The 18,127-nt window shown below is 41.8% G+C and overlaps 2 protein-coding genes across 3 annotated transcripts in view; one reads left to right on the plus strand and one right to left on the minus strand.

Annotated features, from left to right (window-relative positions):
* Window positions 1-220: 220 nt before the first annotated feature.
* LOC105476524 (dickkopf WNT signaling pathway inhibitor 4) lies at window positions 221-3,515 on the plus strand. The gene is made up of 4 exons (XM_011732510.2): window positions 221-678; window positions 1,749-1,899; window positions 2,673-2,825; window positions 3,219-3,515. The coding sequence occupies exons 1-4, from the start codon at window positions 568-570 to the stop codon at window positions 3,476-3,478; spliced, it is 675 nt and encodes a 224-aa protein (XP_011730812.2). The 5' UTR covers window positions 221-567; the 3' UTR covers window positions 3,479-3,515.
* A 2,235-nt stretch (window positions 3,516-5,750) lies between these two features.
* The window catches only part of LOC105476526 (DNA polymerase beta), a 39,991-nt gene continuing 27,614 nt past the window's right edge, over window positions 5,751-18,127 (minus strand). The window contains exons 10-14 of one of the 2 annotated variants that reach the window (XM_011732513.3): window positions 16,210-16,280; window positions 14,908-14,994; window positions 8,189-8,253; window positions 7,535-7,674; window positions 5,751-5,996 (exon numbers count right to left, since the gene is read on the minus strand). In XM_011732513.3, coding sequence (XP_011730815.1) covers window positions 5,902-5,996; window positions 7,535-7,674; window positions 8,189-8,253; window positions 14,908-14,994; window positions 16,210-16,280 — 458 coding nt within the window. In that variant the 3' untranslated portion in view covers window positions 5,751-5,901. Of the gene's footprint in view, window positions 5,997-7,534; window positions 7,675-8,188; window positions 8,254-10,454; window positions 13,157-14,906; window positions 14,995-16,209; window positions 16,281-18,127 lie in introns of those variants that run through there. The other variant, XM_071068328.1, reaches the window with a different exon arrangement.

Genomic DNA, 18,127 nt, shown 5'->3' on the forward strand with positions numbered 1-18,127 from the left:
ATATTGGCCAGTATGATTCATCCTTTCTTTGAGCACAATTAGCTGTGAAAACAGATCTTAGGACAGACTCCCTCCCTACCCCCAAAGGATTACTGAAGGTAGGAAATGCAGGTGATTATCAGTTTGCCTTTGATACAGACATCCTGCTCTGCCGTGGCCCTTTGAACTATCTTTGATATGCAATAATTAAGAGGGATTCAACCCCTGGAGGAGAAGCCGCGTGGCCCTGCCTCTTCTCTCCTTCTATTGAGTCCTTGTTTTGAACGATTGATCAAACAGATTTGAAGGGATTTGTTGAAGCTTGTGTGGGGCAGGAGGAAGGAACAGAACGGGGAGGGGGCACATCTGGTTATAAATAGTTAAAGGAGGAACCTGCTGGTCAGACTTTGCTCAGCCGATTTCACGCACCTTACTCAGACTAAGGTTTGCTTCTCTTTCAGAAAAAGCAGTGACAAACAGACGACATACTGAGTTGCCACCTTAGTGGAAGCTCTGCTCTGGGTGGAGAGCAGCCTCGCTTCGGTGACGCACAGTGCTGAGACCCTCCAGGAGCCCAGGGATTGAAGGATGGCGGCGGCCGTCCTGCTGGGACTGAGCTGGCTCTGCTCTCCCCTGGGAGCTCTGGTCCTGGACTTCAACAACATCAGGAGCTCTGCCGACCTGCTTGGGGCCCGGAAGGTAAGGCTGCTAGGGAGGGGCTGAGGTACGGGGCTGCTGACAGTCGGGGTGTTCTGTTTGGGCTTCAGTAAGTCGTTTTGATTCATGTGTGAAATGTCTTATCTAGCAGGTAAATTGAATTGGTTTTGGATTTGGGAGGGCACCCTGGTAGGATCAGTGGCCTTAGCATGAATGTATGAAATAAACACAGTGGCTTTTCACATCATTTGGCCATAAGTTTGTCTATAAATCAGGGAATAAACGAACACTTTGGAAGCTCTACCATGTGCCAGCTCTTTTACATGTGATACCTCATGTACTCCTTCCTCACAATTTGAGATAGATGAAACACCCCCTGATTCCAGATGAGGAAATAAGACTCAGAGATTTTGAAGAGCTTACCCAAGCTCACAAAGCTGGCAAACATGGGAATGAGAATTTAAACAGAGGACCATGATGCATTGCCTTGTCACCGTCTAACTTCACAGAGAGAGTTGTTTTAGGGATCGCTTTGTATATGTGTATATGTTATTATATATCCTATCTATTATTACATATATCATATATACTATACCAACATTAAAAGTATCAACTGTGGATGAGAACAATTGATCTTCGCTATCTCTTTCTCTATGTCAATGAGGCATCATTGAAAATCAAAGGACAGTTCACTTAGGGAGGGTCTGCGAGCTAAATGTGATTCACTAGAGTGAAAAATCAAACAAGAATGCCCAAAACATCAATAGTATATTTAATTAAACTGCAGCCAGCTTCTAGAGTTAAGATATATTGAAAATCTCATAATCACCTGTTAAGACACACATAGGAAACCATTTTTTTCCATTTTCACAAAGAGCACAGGAAAACTAAATTCTGAGTTAAGACAATTTTTCAAACTCAAATAGCCTTTGCAGGGCCTGGGTCTCTCCCCAGGTGACCTGAGCTTCCCTTTGTGGGAGAAAACCATTTCCACTGGAAAATAAGATGCTGCCTGGGGTTTGTCACAGCGCCACTGTCCTTTGGCTCCCTCCACCTCCTGCCTTCCATCGTGTTGGGTTTCCTAGCCTTGTGACAACAGATTCCCTCCACAGGGCTCACAGTGCCTGTCTGACACGGACTGCAATACCAGAAAGTTCTGCCTCCAGTCCCACAATGAGAAGCCGTTCTGTGCTACATGTCGTGGGTTGCAGAGGAGGTGCCAGCGAGATGCCATGTGCTGCCCTGGGACACTCTGCATGAATGGTGAGCGACCATAACACCAACAGTGGTTTTTAAACCAAAGGTAGTGTCTAAGCCCCATAGACTAGCACATTCCAGGGTAGATACTCTCTAATGGCGCTTCCTAGATTCATGCTTGAAGTAAGTTTATGCAGCTGCCTTTTCTTTTCCTTTTTTTTCGGAGATGGAGTTTCCAGGCTGGAGTGCAATGGCATGATCTCAGCTCACTGCAGCCTTGGCCTCCCGGGTTCAGGCGGTTCTCTTGCCTCAGTCTCTGGAGTAACTGGCATTACAGGCGTGCACTACCACGCCCGGCTAATTTTTGTGGTTTTAGTAGAGACAGGGTTTCACCATGTTGGTCAGGCTAGTCTCGACCTCCTGACCTCAGGCGATCCACCTACCTTGGCCTCCCAAAGTGCTGGGATTACAGGCATAAGCCACCAGGCCTGGCCTGCCTTTTCTTCATGAAACAAAATAATTTATTTCCTGGCAACAGCTCTTGCCAATGACTTGGAGATAATGATTTTAAAGGAAAGACTCAAGTTGGAATCATTCAAATACTTCCATTTCCACTTGGATACCATTAACTACCTTTAATGGAATCCAACTTCCACTTAACTACTTTCTCTGCCATATGTGAGCATGTAAATATTTAGTGCATGTCCCAGAAATCTAGAAAGTTATATATAAACTGAAGGCAGAGGTGCTACTAAACTATGCAACAGTAGGATAATTAGTGTGTCTGTGTTTCTCCCCCTTGAAGTTAGTAATTCTAGTTATACCTGGTTGTCCCTCAGATGTTTGTACTACGATGGAAGACGCAACCCCAAAATGGGAAAGGCAGCTTGATGAGCAAGATGGCACACATGCAGAAGTAACAACTGGGCACCCAGTCCAGGAAAACCAACCCAAGAGGAAGCCAAGTATTAAGAAATCACAAGGCAGGAAGGGTAAGAACAGCATTCTGAGCACATTTTCAGAAATGCATTTTCTCCTCCCAGCCTCTTAAGGATAGGGTGAGATTGATTTTATTCTTCTCCATCCCAGAAACACTTAGGGAGCACGTGCTGTTTGTAATCTCTTTCTATAAGAAGCTGTGGGGGTCATGTACAGAGTACCCTAAGGTAGTCTGCAGCCAGTAACAACAATTCCGATGGGTAGGGGTGGAGTCACCATTGCATTACCGCTTTTAGCGTAAGACCTAGCTCTGTGAGACCCGCGTGCTGTGTCTATTTTTACTTTGTGTCTGTCAGTCGTAGGTCCCATTCCCTTATCCCAGTAGCAAACCCCTGGCAGGCCACTTTCCTTATTTATCACTAAAGCCCACATTAACCTTGTTACAGGACAAGAGGGAGAAAGTTGTCTGAGAACTTTTGACTGTGGCCCTGGACTTTGCTGTGCTCGTCATTTTTGGACGAAAATTTGTAAGCCAGTCCTTTTGGAGGGACAGGTCTGCTCCAGGAGAGGGCATAAAGACACTGCTCAAGCTCCAGAAATCTTCCAGCGTTGCGACTGTGGCCCCGGACTACTGTGTCGAAGCCAACTGACCAGCAATCGGCAGCATGCACGGTTACGAGTATGCCAAAAAATAGAAAAGCTATAAATATTTCAAAATAAAGAAGAATCTACATTGCATTTGAGCTCAATCTTGGACATTAACTTTAAAATGCTTCCATACAGATCTCTCTTAAAATCAAATCTTGTAGCAAGTGAAATAGCCTGAAACTAGAGAACTAAGAGTTGGCGACCTTGTGATGAATGAAACTAGCTTTAGTTTTTTGTCCGGTTTTCCAGAAAACTGATGGGACTCTGTAACAAAAAAAATTTATTTCTAATCTAGGGACTCAATTAATTCAAATCTTCAAGAATTGAGGCCCGGCGCAGTGGCTCACGCCTGTAATCCCAGCACTTTGGGAGGCTGAGGCGGGTGGATCACGAGGTCAGGAGTTTGAGACCAGACTGGCCAACACAGTAAAACCTTGTCTCTGCTAAAAAATACAAAAAATTAGCTGGGCATGGTGGCAGGCGCCTATAATCCCAGCTACTTGGGAAATTGAGGCAGGAGAATTGCTTGAACCCAGGAGGCGGAGGTTGCAATGAGCCGAGATCGCACCATTGCACTCCAGCCCAGGCAACAGTGCGAGACTCCGTCTCAAAACAACAACAACAACAAAGAATTGAAATTGTATATATTTACAGTGTATAGCATGACGTTTTGAAATACATATACTATAACCGAGTCACATCTCTCTCTCCAAATACATCTTTAAGCAATTTCTGGTAAAGGGCTGGTGCCTGACAGTATCCTAGGGGGTAAAAATGATAGCACCTAAAGTTAAAAGTAAGTTAATTCTTACATCTTACCAGGGAAAATTATCACAGCAAATACTATATTTTTCCTTAAAAACTCTATTGTTTATTTCCATTCATTTCTTAGAAGGGAAATGGCATTTCACTACAAAATAATTTGGTTAATAAAGAAGTTTCAAAAGATATCTTATATTTGTATAGTCCTTTGCAAGTTATAAAGCATTTTCACGTTTTCAGTAGCTTTACTTACCATTTGATACCTTTGTCTATTTTATATTTATATAATTTTAATATTTGAAAGGCAGGGCTTTCAAGGAGTGTTTTTATTTATACATTTTGACCACTTGCACTTAAAAGCCCAGAGGAAGACTCGGGCAAAAAAGTGAAATTTTTGTTTGGAGTTTAAAAGGCTGTATTTTGTGCATAGTAGAAGTGGTTGTGCTTAGGGGAGCTCTTTCTAGTGGATTTCAAGCAAGTGCTACAGATTTCATTTAAGAGATAAACCATACACCTGTTTTTCTATTCAGGTTATAAGTATATATTGCAAGATTCAATGATATGGTTTGGACATTTGTCCCTTCCGTAACTCCTGGCTGAAATGTGACCTCCAGTACTGGAGGTGGGGCCTGGTGACTGGACAATGAGGGCGGACTCCTCATGAATGGCTCAGCACCATCCCCTTGGTGATAAGTGAGTTCTGTTAGTTGACACAAGATCGGGTTGTTTAAGAGTGTGGCACCTTCTCTCTCTCTCTCGCTCCTGCTTTCGCCATGTGAAGTGCCTGCTGCCGCTTCATCTCCCACCAGGAGTAAAACCTTCCTGAGGCCTCCCAGCAAGCTTAGCAGATACCAGTGCCATGCTTCCTATACAGTCTGCAGAACCATGAGCCAATTAAACCTTTTTCCTTCATAAACTACCCAGTCTCCAGTATTCTTTTAGAGCAATGTAAGAATGGACTGATACAATCAAATATGGGCAAAACAAAAAATTAAATTTATGAAGGTCTCTAGTTTATTTTTTTGAGATGGAGTCTCACTCTGTTGCCCAGACTAGAGTATAGTGGTATGATCTTGGCTCACTGCAACCTCCGCCTCCCAGGTTCAAGCAATTTTCCCACCTCGGCCTCCTAAGTAGCTGGGATTACAGGCACTTGCCATCATCCCCAGCTAATTTTTGTATTTTTGGTAGAGACAGGGTTTCACCATGTTGGCCAGGCTAGTCTCCAACTGCTGGCCTCAGGCCATCCACCTGCCCCAGCCTCCCGAAGTACTGGGATTACAGGCATGAACCACCGTGCCCGGCCCCCCTAGTTTCTAGAAAATATTGAACAATCTTCCAGAGGCTAGTCTCTGGGTGTACCTTAATTAACTAATTTGTGATCAGTAAGTAGGGGTAATGTGGTTTATAGCCTAGAGCAGAATATGAGAAAATAAAAACTCCCATTAAAGATCTGCTATCATCTCATATTTCTCTCTACCAAACCCATAGTAAAGTATGATCATGAACATAATATGAAAATTTAAACTAAACATATTTGCTAAGAAAATAAGAACATCATTATCCAATAACAGTACACAAGGTTTTATTGACTACATTGCAAGCGAAAGCATGAAGAAGAAACAATCATTTAAAAACACTAAAGACCCTTACATAGCAAAGGTTAAGAAATAAATTAAGACTCCTATTGTGCTGTGTCTGCCAGGGAGGACACAGGCCTCATTCACTCCGGTCCTTGGGTTCTCGGTATTTCCACTGGATGTAATCAAAGATGTCTTTCTCACTATCCACTGGCAGGGGTTCTCCAGCAACTCCTACAAGTACAGAGAGAAAAAACTTATTGTAAGAACCCGTTTTATAGTTTAGTTATAGAGGGTTCAAAATTAAAAGCTGTGTGGGATTTGCTTTCAGAAGAAAAAGGAAAATGGTAACCAAGTCACTAAAAAAGAAAGACACTGGCAGACGTGGTAGCTCACGCCTGTAATCCCAGCACTTTGGGAGGTTGAGGCGGGCGGATCACCTGAGGTCAGGAGTTCAAGACCAGCCTGACCAACATGGAGAAACCCCATCTCTACTAAAAATACAAAATTAGCCGGGTGTGGTGGCGCATGCCTGTAATCCCAGCTACTCGGGAGGCTGAGGCAGGAGAATCGCTTGAACCCAGGAGGCAGAGGTTGCAGTGAGCCGAGAATGTGCCATTGCACTCCAGCCTGGGCAACAAGAGCGAAACTCCGTTTCAAAAAAAAAAAAGACACTGACCACTCTATTGTCTCCCAGGAGCCTGTGCTGGAGCTTCGTCTTGTGAGTCACCAGTGCCACAAAGGGAACCTGGGGATCCCAGCTAGAGTCACTCAAGTCATCCTCACTCTTGATTGTCCTCTCTGCTGGAGCCAGTATGTATTATATAAAATACTCTAGTGAGTTCCTTTGCAACTCGGTTCTTGGACTAGCAGCACTGGCATCTAGAACAAGCTTATCCAACCTATGGCCTGTGGGCCGCATGAGGCCCAGCACAGCTTTGAATGTGGCCCAACACAAATTTGTAAACTTTCTTCAAACACGATGAGATGTTTTCGTGATTTTTTTCTTTAAAGCTCATCAGCTTGGTGTATTTTATGTGTGGCCCAAGACAATTATTCTTCTTCCAGTGTGGCCCAGGGAAGCTATAAGATTGGAAACCTCTGATCTAGAAGCTTACTAGAAATGCAGAATCCTGAGCCCCACTGCAAGACCAAGGAGTTAGAATCTGAATTTAGTGAGGCCCCCATGTTGCTGGTATGCATACTGAATTGTGAGAAGTACTGCCCTAGTCTACCAGGGATGAAAGCCTTATTTTATACTTTGAGGACAAAATGACAAAAATTCATTCTCCTAGTAGAGAACGGTAAACCACATAGTATACTGTGAAATGTTAACAGGACCCATTAAGCATAGATTCAGCAATCCTTATTCTTTAAACTTTAAAAGCATGGGGCCAAAGATACTGTGGCACTAAAAGCAAAGTGTGTGGCAATGAAAACAATGATACTTGAGTTTTTCAGGGGTCTTGGAGGTACATTAAACAACAGCAAAAAACAAAAACCTTTTTAGATGAGTAAGATGTTTTACTGAGCATGCAAGGATTTAATCCATTTTAACAAAGCTAGAAATAACACTTGCCTTGATGGCTTTCAACTGAGGGCCTAGGAGCATGTTATGCATTACATCCTTTCTTGTTGCCTGAAGGACTAAAAATACAAAGAAACTACACTAACTGGCATAGTTATTAGAAGGTTTGCTAAACCAAAGTATCTTTGAAAATTACCTTCTCTCGAGATGAGAAATGATCTCTAATACACACGTGGACACTCACCAGTGACTCCCAAGGGACGGATGGTGTACTCATTGATTGTGAAACCCTTTTCTAGGGCATGAGCCCTCATATTCTTATTGAAAATATCACTCCCAGTGAAATAGAGAACACCACAGTAATACTGATCTTTGGGTATCAACCTAAAAAAAATGGACAGTAGATACATTTTTTTTACCATGCATTTCAAGTTTAGCAAATATAGGACTCCTAAAATCAATAAGGAACAAAATACCTAAGATAAGCCTAAGTGGTCTAATAAATTGAAGAGAAGACTATCATGAGGTAGACTGCTCAAATCACCCCAACCTTGTAATTTGTTTACGTTTCTATGAACTTTGTTCTGAAAGAGGTGTGGAGAAATGAAATCGCATTATCACTTAATACAACTAACTTAGCCCAGGCAGGAAACGACTTTTGAGCTGTGGAAGGCATCATGGTGAGGTGCAAATCTGGAGAAAATAAATCAGAGTCTGTAGACAGTCATTACTCTTCATATACTTTGGAGCTAAACATTGCATTTGGCAAGAACATATGGCTCTCGGGAGTAAAAAGAGGCTCTAGATATGAATGTGAACTCCAAGATACAAAAAGGGAGGGAGAAAACGAGACAAGTTTGGAAAAGTTAACAGGTCAGCAACAAAGTCTGAACAATACCTGATATCAATTCTTCTGTGTGGATATTCTTTTTCATCATTTTTACTGGGAAGCTGGCAAACACCCTAAAATGAATATTTTAAACCAAGTTTAAAGATGTTCTAAACTTAAGGCTTAATTTTAATCAAGCAAAACACAAGGTCATTTTTGTTTTTAATATTAGCAGCTCTAGAATTCTGAGTACTTTTAGCAGCTTCTGTGAGTGATACACTATCCCACCTTTCTATTACACTTCATGATAATTAGAGAACTACACGAAACCGCAAATGAGGATTCTCATTATGAGGATTTGGCCTTTGCATGATTCTAAACAAGAAACTAATCAAAGAAAACACTGAACACAAAACACAGACATCAAAATAAACAGAAGAGAGCAAGGTGGAAGAAACGATTATGCAGGAAGAAGAAAATAAACAAAAAAGCTACCAGTAATAGTCTCAGATAACGGAAGATAGTCTATCCATGAAGCAAGGACAGAATACTACAGAAAACCCTCAGGGAAAAGTTTAAATCAAAATTTAAAATGATAGGTAGCAGAAGTAAAAGAGTTTGAAATTGAATAAATCTCTCAGATACTAGAAGGGAGAAAGACACGGAAAATAAGAAAAATATGAGATCAGAAAATGAGAGGATCACTTTCTTCCTTCTCCACAGGTTAAGTTTTCATTATACTTCTACAGTTTTCAAACAAAAGTTATTCAAGTCTGTTTTATCTTTTCCCTTTCCAGAAAAATGGACAAAAAATCTGGACTGGTCAGTAACCCATACATATGCAAAACAAGCTATTAGCACCACCAAATTTCCAATTAAAAGTATCAAATGCTACATTCTAAGAAAAATACACAAGTGACAAGCTTCTGGTCCCCAAGAGTGGTCAAGTTAACACATGCCACTAAAAGCCATACTTTTTCACTCAGCAAAATAGAAAAATTAAAATCTAAACTAATTCTTGAGCTGTTCCTATGGAAGAAAGATTAATGAAACATGTTTACCTTCAAAATACCTACCTTCTTAGGAACTAACAAGTTCCAACTCAACTTCCACCTTCAAGTGGATCAGAAGTCATTTCCACCTGGAATTACCAGGAGGTATTACCTTGCGGATGCGGATGTCTAGATGCCACAGGGAATGATGTTGCTGTTTGTCACATCAGTAATAGGATTTTATCTCATGGCTTTGTTCCTTTCCTTGAGGCTAATTTTATTTCCTGCACTTTTTCTGAAGTGCTAATGTTAAAGAATTTCTCTGTTTTACTGTAAATTCTGTATTAGATTGAGTGGATTAGCTTTGTTTGGCATTTCATTTGGGGAGCTTCATACTGAGTGTCTGAAATAAAGCCTCTTTCATTTCCTCACAGTAGCCATGGTATCTCCTATTGTCCCTTGAATTCTTACTGCAGATATTTCACAGAAAATCACCCAAGGCCAAACTTGCACAAAATACTGAAATTTGAATGACACTCACCTTACATAAAACCAATAGTTAAATGCAGAGGAAACTCTTTTTTTCTTCTGAGTGCTACTATATTCACAGGAAGAACAGCTCAATTATCTAAAGACTATGATTGTACAAGATGATCTGGAATAACCATGGCTTTCCTACTGTTTGTTTACTATTAGCTTAAAGGAATTTGTATCTTGAAGATAACTTGCAAAACACATGGAGAGGCATATCTTTAAGACTAGTAAGTGGTGATAGCAAGAAGAGGTTTTGCAAAAATATGGAATGAGAATGGTTTATTTCACTACCTAAGTTGAAATCATTTTGCAGCCAGTTTCCTTTTAGAAGCCTAGAGCTCTTAGCTTCTTCGGATATCTTGGTCACGCTCATTCCCATAGGCTTGCTGCTTGAACTCCTGCCTGGCTATCTCTTCCCTCAGATATCTGCTTAGCTAACTCCCTATGTCTTTCCCTAAGTCTCATGTTCTCAATGAGGCTGCCTCCAACCACACTATTTAATACTGCCTCCTGCACTCTCCTCTCCCCTACACCCTGTTCTTCCTTTTTAAAAAATAGCACTTAACGGCCGGGCGCGGTGGCTCAGGCCTGTAATCCCAGCACTTTGGGAGGCCGAGGCAGGTGGATCACGAGGTCAGGAGATCAAGACCATCCTGGCTAACACGGTGAAACCCCGTCTCTACTAAAAATATAAGAAAATTAGCCGGGCGAGGTGGCCGGCGCCTGTAGTCCCAGCTACTCGGGAGGCTGAGGCAGGAGAATGGCGTGAACCCGGGAGGCGGAGCTTGCAGTGAGCCGAGATCGCGCCACTGCACTCCAGCCTGGGCAACAGAGTGAGACTCTGTCTCAAAAAAAATAAAAAATAAAAAATAAAAAATAAAAACCACTTACTACTCTAACCTATTATATAATTCACATATTTATTATGTTCATTGTTAACTATCAGTCCCTTCCCACAATCCTCAAATGTGAGTTTTACTTAAATTCATGGATACATCCCAAGCTTCCAGAACAGTGCCTGGAATGCTTGTATGTATTTGCTGAATTGACTGAATACAACTTCTGCCCTGGGGGTGCTCACTCTCCTCATTCTGTTCTTCTTTCATGGCACCATCCTCTCTCTATCCCTTCCTTTGTTCCCCAATCTAATCCTTACCAGGTCACCTTCCTCTCCTGATCCATTTCCACACAGATGACATCTTATATTTGTGCAGCTCTCTTTGTACAACTCTTGGAAGATCCAGTATCTCTGAAGTTGTGCAAATTCTTATTTGTACATCAAATAATTGCACAAACTCTTCAAAGTTTCCACATATATTATTTAATTTTGATCTGCATAACGGTCTTCTGACGTAGGGCAAATATCAATTTTAAAGATAAAACTCAGGCCTTTTAGAAGTAAATCCACCTTCCCAATGCCACACAGAGTATTAGCAATGGAGCCAGAATAAGACCCTCTATCTTCTATATCCAAATCTATTCTTCTATAATGAAAGATACAAACCACCTCTTAACTGTCTCTAAAATTGATTTGAAAGTTGACCTCGAGTGCTTCTCTTCCTAACAATGATTACAAATGTCAAAACAGCACGCTCAACTATGGTATTTTTTTAAGTTCCAGGGACTATGAACCACAGGTATAACATCCAAATTTTGTCAAAAACCACCGAGATGGATTCCTACGTCGCAACCTAAAGATCTTAGTTTCTTGTTCTTATTGTCATCTGAATCTTCTACACTTAAAAACAAATAAACAGACCCAGTCTTCTTGTGTTTTAGCCTGTTTTCTTCTGGAGATATGTCTGGGGGATGCTTTCCTGTCAATACCGCTAGATGTGCTGCCAGATGTATGATTTAAAGACTGGGAAGTCAAGATAGGGCATGGTTCCTACAATCCCAGGTCTATCCTAGGATGGGTGAGTGGCCTTAGTCTTCATTCCTGTGGCACACGCACAGTGAGGTCTAAACTAGCCTCATCTCTAGCAATAACTGGGATTTGGCTGCCCTTGCACTTCCTAGGCAAAGGGTTTTCTTTCTTTGATTGAGCAACTACTGGGACAACCCAAGTCCACCACTATCAACAAGATCACAAAGACCTGGCTACCCACCTTTCCTTTTCAGGTTACATCCAGCCCACTAGATGATACTTTTTCCTTTTTTTGGGAGGGTGAGGGAGTCTTGCTCTGTCGCCCAGGCTGGAATGCAATGGCGCAATCTCAGCTCACTGCAACCACTGCCTGCCAGGTTCAAGCGACCCTTCCATCTCAGCCTCCTCAGTAGCTGGGATTACAGGCGCCCACCACCACGCCCAGCTAATTTTTGTATTTTTAGTAGAGACGGGGTTTCGCCATGTTGGCCAGGCTGGTCTCAAACTCCTGACCTCAGGTGATTCACCTGCCTCAGCCTCCCAAAGTGCTGAGATTATAGGTGTGAGTCACCATGCTAGGCCCTTTTACCTTGTATTCTTGCTAGCTGGATTCCTATAGCTTCTGTTGGTTTTTCCTCTGGATTTCTCTTCGAATACAGCAGAACACCATTAAGATTATAAAAAATGGCTTCTGCCATGGTAGTGTGGAAATACCTTCCTAGTCATTAACTCTGAAAATAGTTGGCACACTTCCCAGTAAGGATTTCTAGTGACTTTCCCAGGGATGATACTTGAGGAAGAGATTTAGGCCAGAGAGGTCCCCACAATATGCCCAGATGTAGCAAGACACTTTTCTACTGTGCAAAACATCCAGCTTGTCTAGCAGATATTGTTTTCAGGATTTTATCTGACTGAATATTCTTAAATGTAAGATTCATGAACATTCATTTAGAGTGAATTAAAATTCACCTAAATTTGAAAAGGCTGTTCATGGGGCATACACAAGCCCTATTTTTAATATCATCTCATGTATGTATATACTTTTGGGAACAGAGTAAGACTTCAAAACCTCACAGAGTCAAGAGAACAAATCAGAGATTTAATTTCCAAAGACTGACTAGAACCTTTACTTTTATCTTTCCAAAGTTCGTTTGGAAGTGTTGTTGAAGTGTGACCAGCTTAGAAAATACACTTTCACAGCCCACTAATATCACCATGCTGAACTTAATGACATGATTTTTTATATGTGTGTGGGTTAAATATACACGACATACAATTTACTATCTATTTGCCATCTCTTTTTTTTTCTTTTCTTTTCTTTTTTGAGATGGGGTCTTGCTCTGTCACCCAGGCTAGAGTGCAGTAATGCGATCATGGCTCACTATACCCTCAAACTCCTGGGCTCAAGCCATTCTCCGACCTTAGCCTCCCAAGTCACTGGGATTATGGACATGAGCCACTGTGCCTGACTACTATTTTAACCATTTTTAAGTGTACCATTCTGTGGCATTAAGTACATTCACATTGTTGTGCAACCATCGCCACCATCCATGTCCAGAATGTTTTCATCTTCCGCAACTGAAACTCTGTGCCATTTAAACAGGAACTCCCTATTACCCCCTCCTTCCAGGCCCTGGCAAACACCACTCTACTTTCTGAATGACATGACAATTTAATTATCTTTCTCAACTATCTTCTAGTTTTGGCTAAAACTCTTGTCAAATCTATGCACTGAGACGCTTACTAATTTTAGCATGTCAACTCTCTAAAAGCACAGTCTCTTTCCTTTCAGTCATATAACCCGGGAAAAGTGGGGTGTGGAGAAAATTGACTCAAATGATGTATATAAGTGACAGAACACTAAATGTCACCTTAAGAAAGAAGAGGCCCGGGCACAGTGGCTCATGTATGTAATCCCAGTACTCTGGGAGGGCAAGGAGGGTGGATCACTTGAGATGAGGAGTTCGAGACCAGTCTGAGCAACATGGTGAAACCCCATCTCCACAAAAAATACAAAAATTAGCTGGGCATGGTGATGTGTACCTTTAGTCCCAGCTACTCAGGAGGTTGAGGTGGGAGGACTGCTTGAACCCCAGAGATTGAGGCTGCAGTGAGCCATGTTTCGTCACTGCACTACAGCCTAGGTGACAGACCAAGACCCTGTCTCAAAAAAGAGGAAGAGTCTTAATTCTAGGCTGGGCACAGTGGCTCATGCCTGTAATCCCAGCACTTTGGGAGGCCGAGGCAGGCAGATCACCTGAGGTCAGGAGTTCGAGACCAGCCCAGACAACATGGTGAAACCCAGTCTCTACTAAAAATATAAAAATTAGTTGGGCATGGTGGCAGGCGCCTGAAATCCCAGCTACTCGGCAGGGTGAGGCAGGAGAATCGCTTGAACCCGGGAGGCGGAGGTTACAGTGAGCCGAGATTACCCCACTGCACTCCAGCCTGGGTGATAAGAGTAAAACTCCATCTCAAAAAAAAAAAAAAAAAAAAAAAAAAGAATCTCAATTCTAGATTTCTATCTGCGTTCCTGTTGGTATACAGAATCACTTATTAATCTGCTTTTAATCCACTAGCCATTCATCTTGAATTATTAAGTCTTAATTCCCCCCCAATCAACTTCCCTCGTTACCATTCCATGTAACATGTTTCTTCCCCTGAGTGTTCTATCACAGACCGTGATGACTTTTCTTTCTTTGGTGTTGAAATAGATTAATATTTTTCAATCAATTCTAACTTCACTTATTGAAGAATTCTGAGTCAGAGAAGATGAGAACCATTTGCTATTTTAGGGAAAAACTTAATGTGTGTCAAAGTCATTACTGATATTTTCAAAAAGCAGATTATGCCTCATTAACTATTCTTTTTTTTTTGAGACAGAGTCTCGCTCTGTCACCCAGGCTGGAGTGCAGTGGTATGATCTCGACTCACTGCAACCTCTGCCTCCCGGGTTCAAGTGATTCTCCTGCCTCAGCCTCCCAAGTAGCTGGGACTACAGGCGCCCGCCACCATGCCTGGCTAATTTTTGGTATTTTTAATAGAGACGGGGTTTCACCATGTTAGCCAGGATGGTCTTGATCACCTGACCTCACGATCTGCCCACCTCGGCCTCCCAAAGAGCTGGGATTATCCTGCCATGCCCGGGCCTAATTAACTATTCTGATGACACCTGTTATTTACAAGTGGAGAATTAAAAGAAAATTCTTTCCTAAAATATTCTGAGAGTAGTTATGAGAATCAGGCATCCTGCTGATTATTTTTCTTTAAAGTCTCATGGATACTCTATTTGTTGACAGTAATTCAAAGCTACCATGAAGTCACACACTCAGAATGGTTACTAAACAGTCTCCAAGTTTTTTTTTTAGATGTGCTAACTCTTAACAAGTACTTACCATGAACTTTGTCTCACCCTTCGACAGGGTATCTGTGATAAAACGAACCTTCTGTAACTGCTCCACAACCTGATGTAACAGTTTTGGCTGCAGAATCATAATTAGGGAATAAGAAAAAGAGTAATTACTTTGTAATGGTAAGAAAATATTTAACAATATCTTTAGAGACAGAGTCTTGCTATATTGCACAGACTAGAGATTTGTGCTCTTCACAGGTACAATCATGGCAAACTATAGCCTTGAACTCCTGGACTCAAGTGATCCTCCTACCTCAGCATCCAGAGTACCAGGAACAACATCATGCCTGGCTAAGAAACCGTTTTTTTTGGCAGCGAATTGAGCCCGGAAAGAAAACATTTTTAACATGAGTTTTCTAATTATTTATGGAGAAATCTCTCTTTTTTTTTTTTAAGACAGAGTCTCGCTCTGTTGCCAGGCTGGAGTGCAGTGGTATGATCTCAGCTCACTGCAACCTTTGTCTCCCAGGTTCAAGTGATTCTCCTGCCTCAGCATCCCGAGTAGCTGCGACTACAGGCATGCACCACCGCGCCCAGTTAATTTTTATATTTTTAGTGGAGACGGGGTTTCACGATGTTGGGCAGGATGGTCTCGATCTCTTGACCTCGTGATCTGCCTATCTTGGCCTCCCAAAGTGTTGGGATTACATGCGTGAGCCACCGTGCCCGGCCATCTCTATGTTTTTTAATGTTCTGAGCAAGTACTTTTTCCAATAGAAAATTCACCTTTGAAACATATTTTTAGAAACCACTGTTTAAGGTATTATGATTGTTAAAACAATGATCAGTTGTATTCATCTGTTTCCTTAAATCAAAGAGTTTTACTGTTCTTGAAATGGCTCATGGGAAAAAAAACCAAAGAGTCAGCTGTTTCATCTTTTAAAGGCATATGTTGTAAAATAAAAAAATGTTTTGCCTTCACAGGTTTTCTAATAGAAGTAAGGTTTCTCAATATTTCATTTTTTAAGTGAAAATATTCCTTTAATGAAAACCTGATTATAGTATTTCTAACGTATTTATCACAGATAGTAAGTCGTTCTAAAACTATTGTATTAGATGTCATCTCTTTCAAATGTTAGACTGTCCTCCCAGCTCCTCATGGAAGAACAATAGGTATCCCTTTCAAGAAATTTGCCTTTCGCAGAATTCAATCAGTACAGAGCTCTTCAGTAGACTTTTCGGGAAGGCAAAACCAAAACTTATTCTGAAAATATCAACTATCATTTAAAAAGTGAAATTCACTGTTGTGTAAGACTGATCACATTGATTATAAACGCTGAGGCACCTGTTTGGTTGATTCCGAAGTGAAGCTGGGATGGGTCAGGAGAACATCCATGTCACCACTGGACTCTGCACCTGTGATGACAGAAGACACATATGAGATTGTCCACATAAATGTATCAGTTGGGCAAATGGAACCAAGCTGATGACACACACAGAAGAGCCTTACTTCTTACAGCCTAACTTTCTATTTCACTGTGCTTCATAGTCAGAATTAGTTAAAAGATTTCAATTTTCTGTCCAACTATTCAGGTGTATTGATGTAGACAGCAGAATCTGTGATGACAACAGTAATCAGCATTAGATACACATTGCATACAATAAGTTAATTTAATGTGTTAAAAATGCACCTAAGTAACTACTCAATAATGAATAAAAACAATGTTTTAAAATAGCTTTAAAATACACCTATGAACAACTCTATATGTAAAAATCTCAAATTAAACAATATACTGTAACTCTATAAAAGTCAATCAGAAAACTCATTTCGGCCGGGCACAGTGGCTCATGCCTGTAATCCCAGCGCTTTGAGAGGCTGAGGCCACAGGATCGCTGAGCCCAGCAGTTCGAGACCAACCCAGTCAACATAGAGAGACCCAGGCTCTCTCTTTTTTTTTTTTTAAAAAAAGAAAACTCACTTCAATTCCTATGATTGAACTCAATTAATCGATCTATACTCTACAACCACATAGCTTCAGGCAAGTTACATGCAGCTATTTAAACCTTTCTTTTCCTATATTCTATGAAATTCTGTCTCCACTTAGATGGAATTTGTTCATTTTACTTTTTTTCAGTGTTGCAAATGAGGACTCTTCATTCCTCTAGACCTCAGTTTTCTTATATGTAAACTACTAAAAACTACTTCATCTGCTATTGTGTAAATAAAAACATATGTAAAAGTATCCACTATAGTGCCTGGTATACAGCATAAAAGAATCCAGTCTATCTCCTGCCTTGCATTTTGATAAGTACAATAGAGGCCAAACATACTTTTGGTGACTAAAGATCTTGCAGTGTCTTTGAGATCCTCTCACTTCAGCCTCCCAAAGTGCTGGGATTACAAGCATGAGCCACAGCGCCTTAACCAAATATTTAAATATAAAGAAGGCTAGGCCGGGCACGGCAGCTCACATGTATAATCCCAGAACTTTGGGAGGCCAAGGTGCGCGGATCACTTGAGGTCAGGAGTTCAAGACCAGTCTGGCCAACATGGTGAAACCGTATTTCTACTAAAAAAAAAAAAAAAATGGGGCGGAGCAAGATGGCCGAATAGGAACAGCTCCAGTCTCCAACTCCCAGCGCGAGCGACACAGAAGACAGGTGATTTCTGCATTTTCAACTGAGGTACTGGGTTTATCTCACTAGGGAGTGCCTGACAATCAGTGCTGGTCAGCTGCTGCAGCCTGACCAGCAAGAGCTGAAGCAGGGCGAGGCATCGCCTCACCTGGGAAGCGCAAGGGGGAAGGGAATCCCTTTTCCTAGCCAGGGGAACTGAGACACACAACACCTGGAAAATCGGGTAACTTCCACCCCAATACTGCGCTCTACCAAGGATCTTAGCAAATGGGCACACCAGGAGACTATATCCCACACCTGGCCGGGAGGGTCCCATGCCCACAGAGCCTCCCTCATTGCTAGCACAGCAGTCTGCGATCTCCCAGCAAGGCAGCAGCAAGGCTGGGGGAGGGGCGCCCGCCTTTGCTGAGGCTTAAGTAGATAAACAAAGCAGCTGGGAAGCTCGAACTGGGTGGAGCTCACAGCAGCTCAAGAAGTCCTGCCTGTCTCTGTAGACTCCACCTCTGGGGACAGGGCACAGCTAAACAACAACAACAACAACAACAACAACAACCAGCTGAAACCTCTGCAGACGCAAACAACTCTGTCTGACAGCTTTGAAGAGAGCAGTGGGGGATCTCCCAACA

The sequence above is a fragment of the Macaca nemestrina genome, chromosome 8 (genome assembly GCF_043159975.1).
Source record: "Macaca nemestrina isolate mMacNem1 chromosome 8, mMacNem.hap1, whole genome shotgun sequence".
Lineage (NCBI taxonomy): Eukaryota > Metazoa > Chordata > Mammalia > Primates > Cercopithecidae > Macaca > Macaca nemestrina.

Coding starts and splice junctions, on each gene's coding strand:
- LOC105476524 (XM_011732510.2), top strand. CDS start 568: ATGGCGGCGGCCGTCCTGCTGGGACTGAGCTGGCTCTGCTCTCCCCTG. Junction 679..1,748: donor ACCTGCTTGGGGCCCGGAAG/GTAAGGCTGCTA, acceptor TTCCCTCCACAG/GGCTCACAGTGCCTGTCTGA. Junction 1,900..2,672: donor TGGGACACTCTGCATGAATG/GTGAGCGACCAT, acceptor GTTGTCCCTCAG/ATGTTTGTACTACGATGGAA.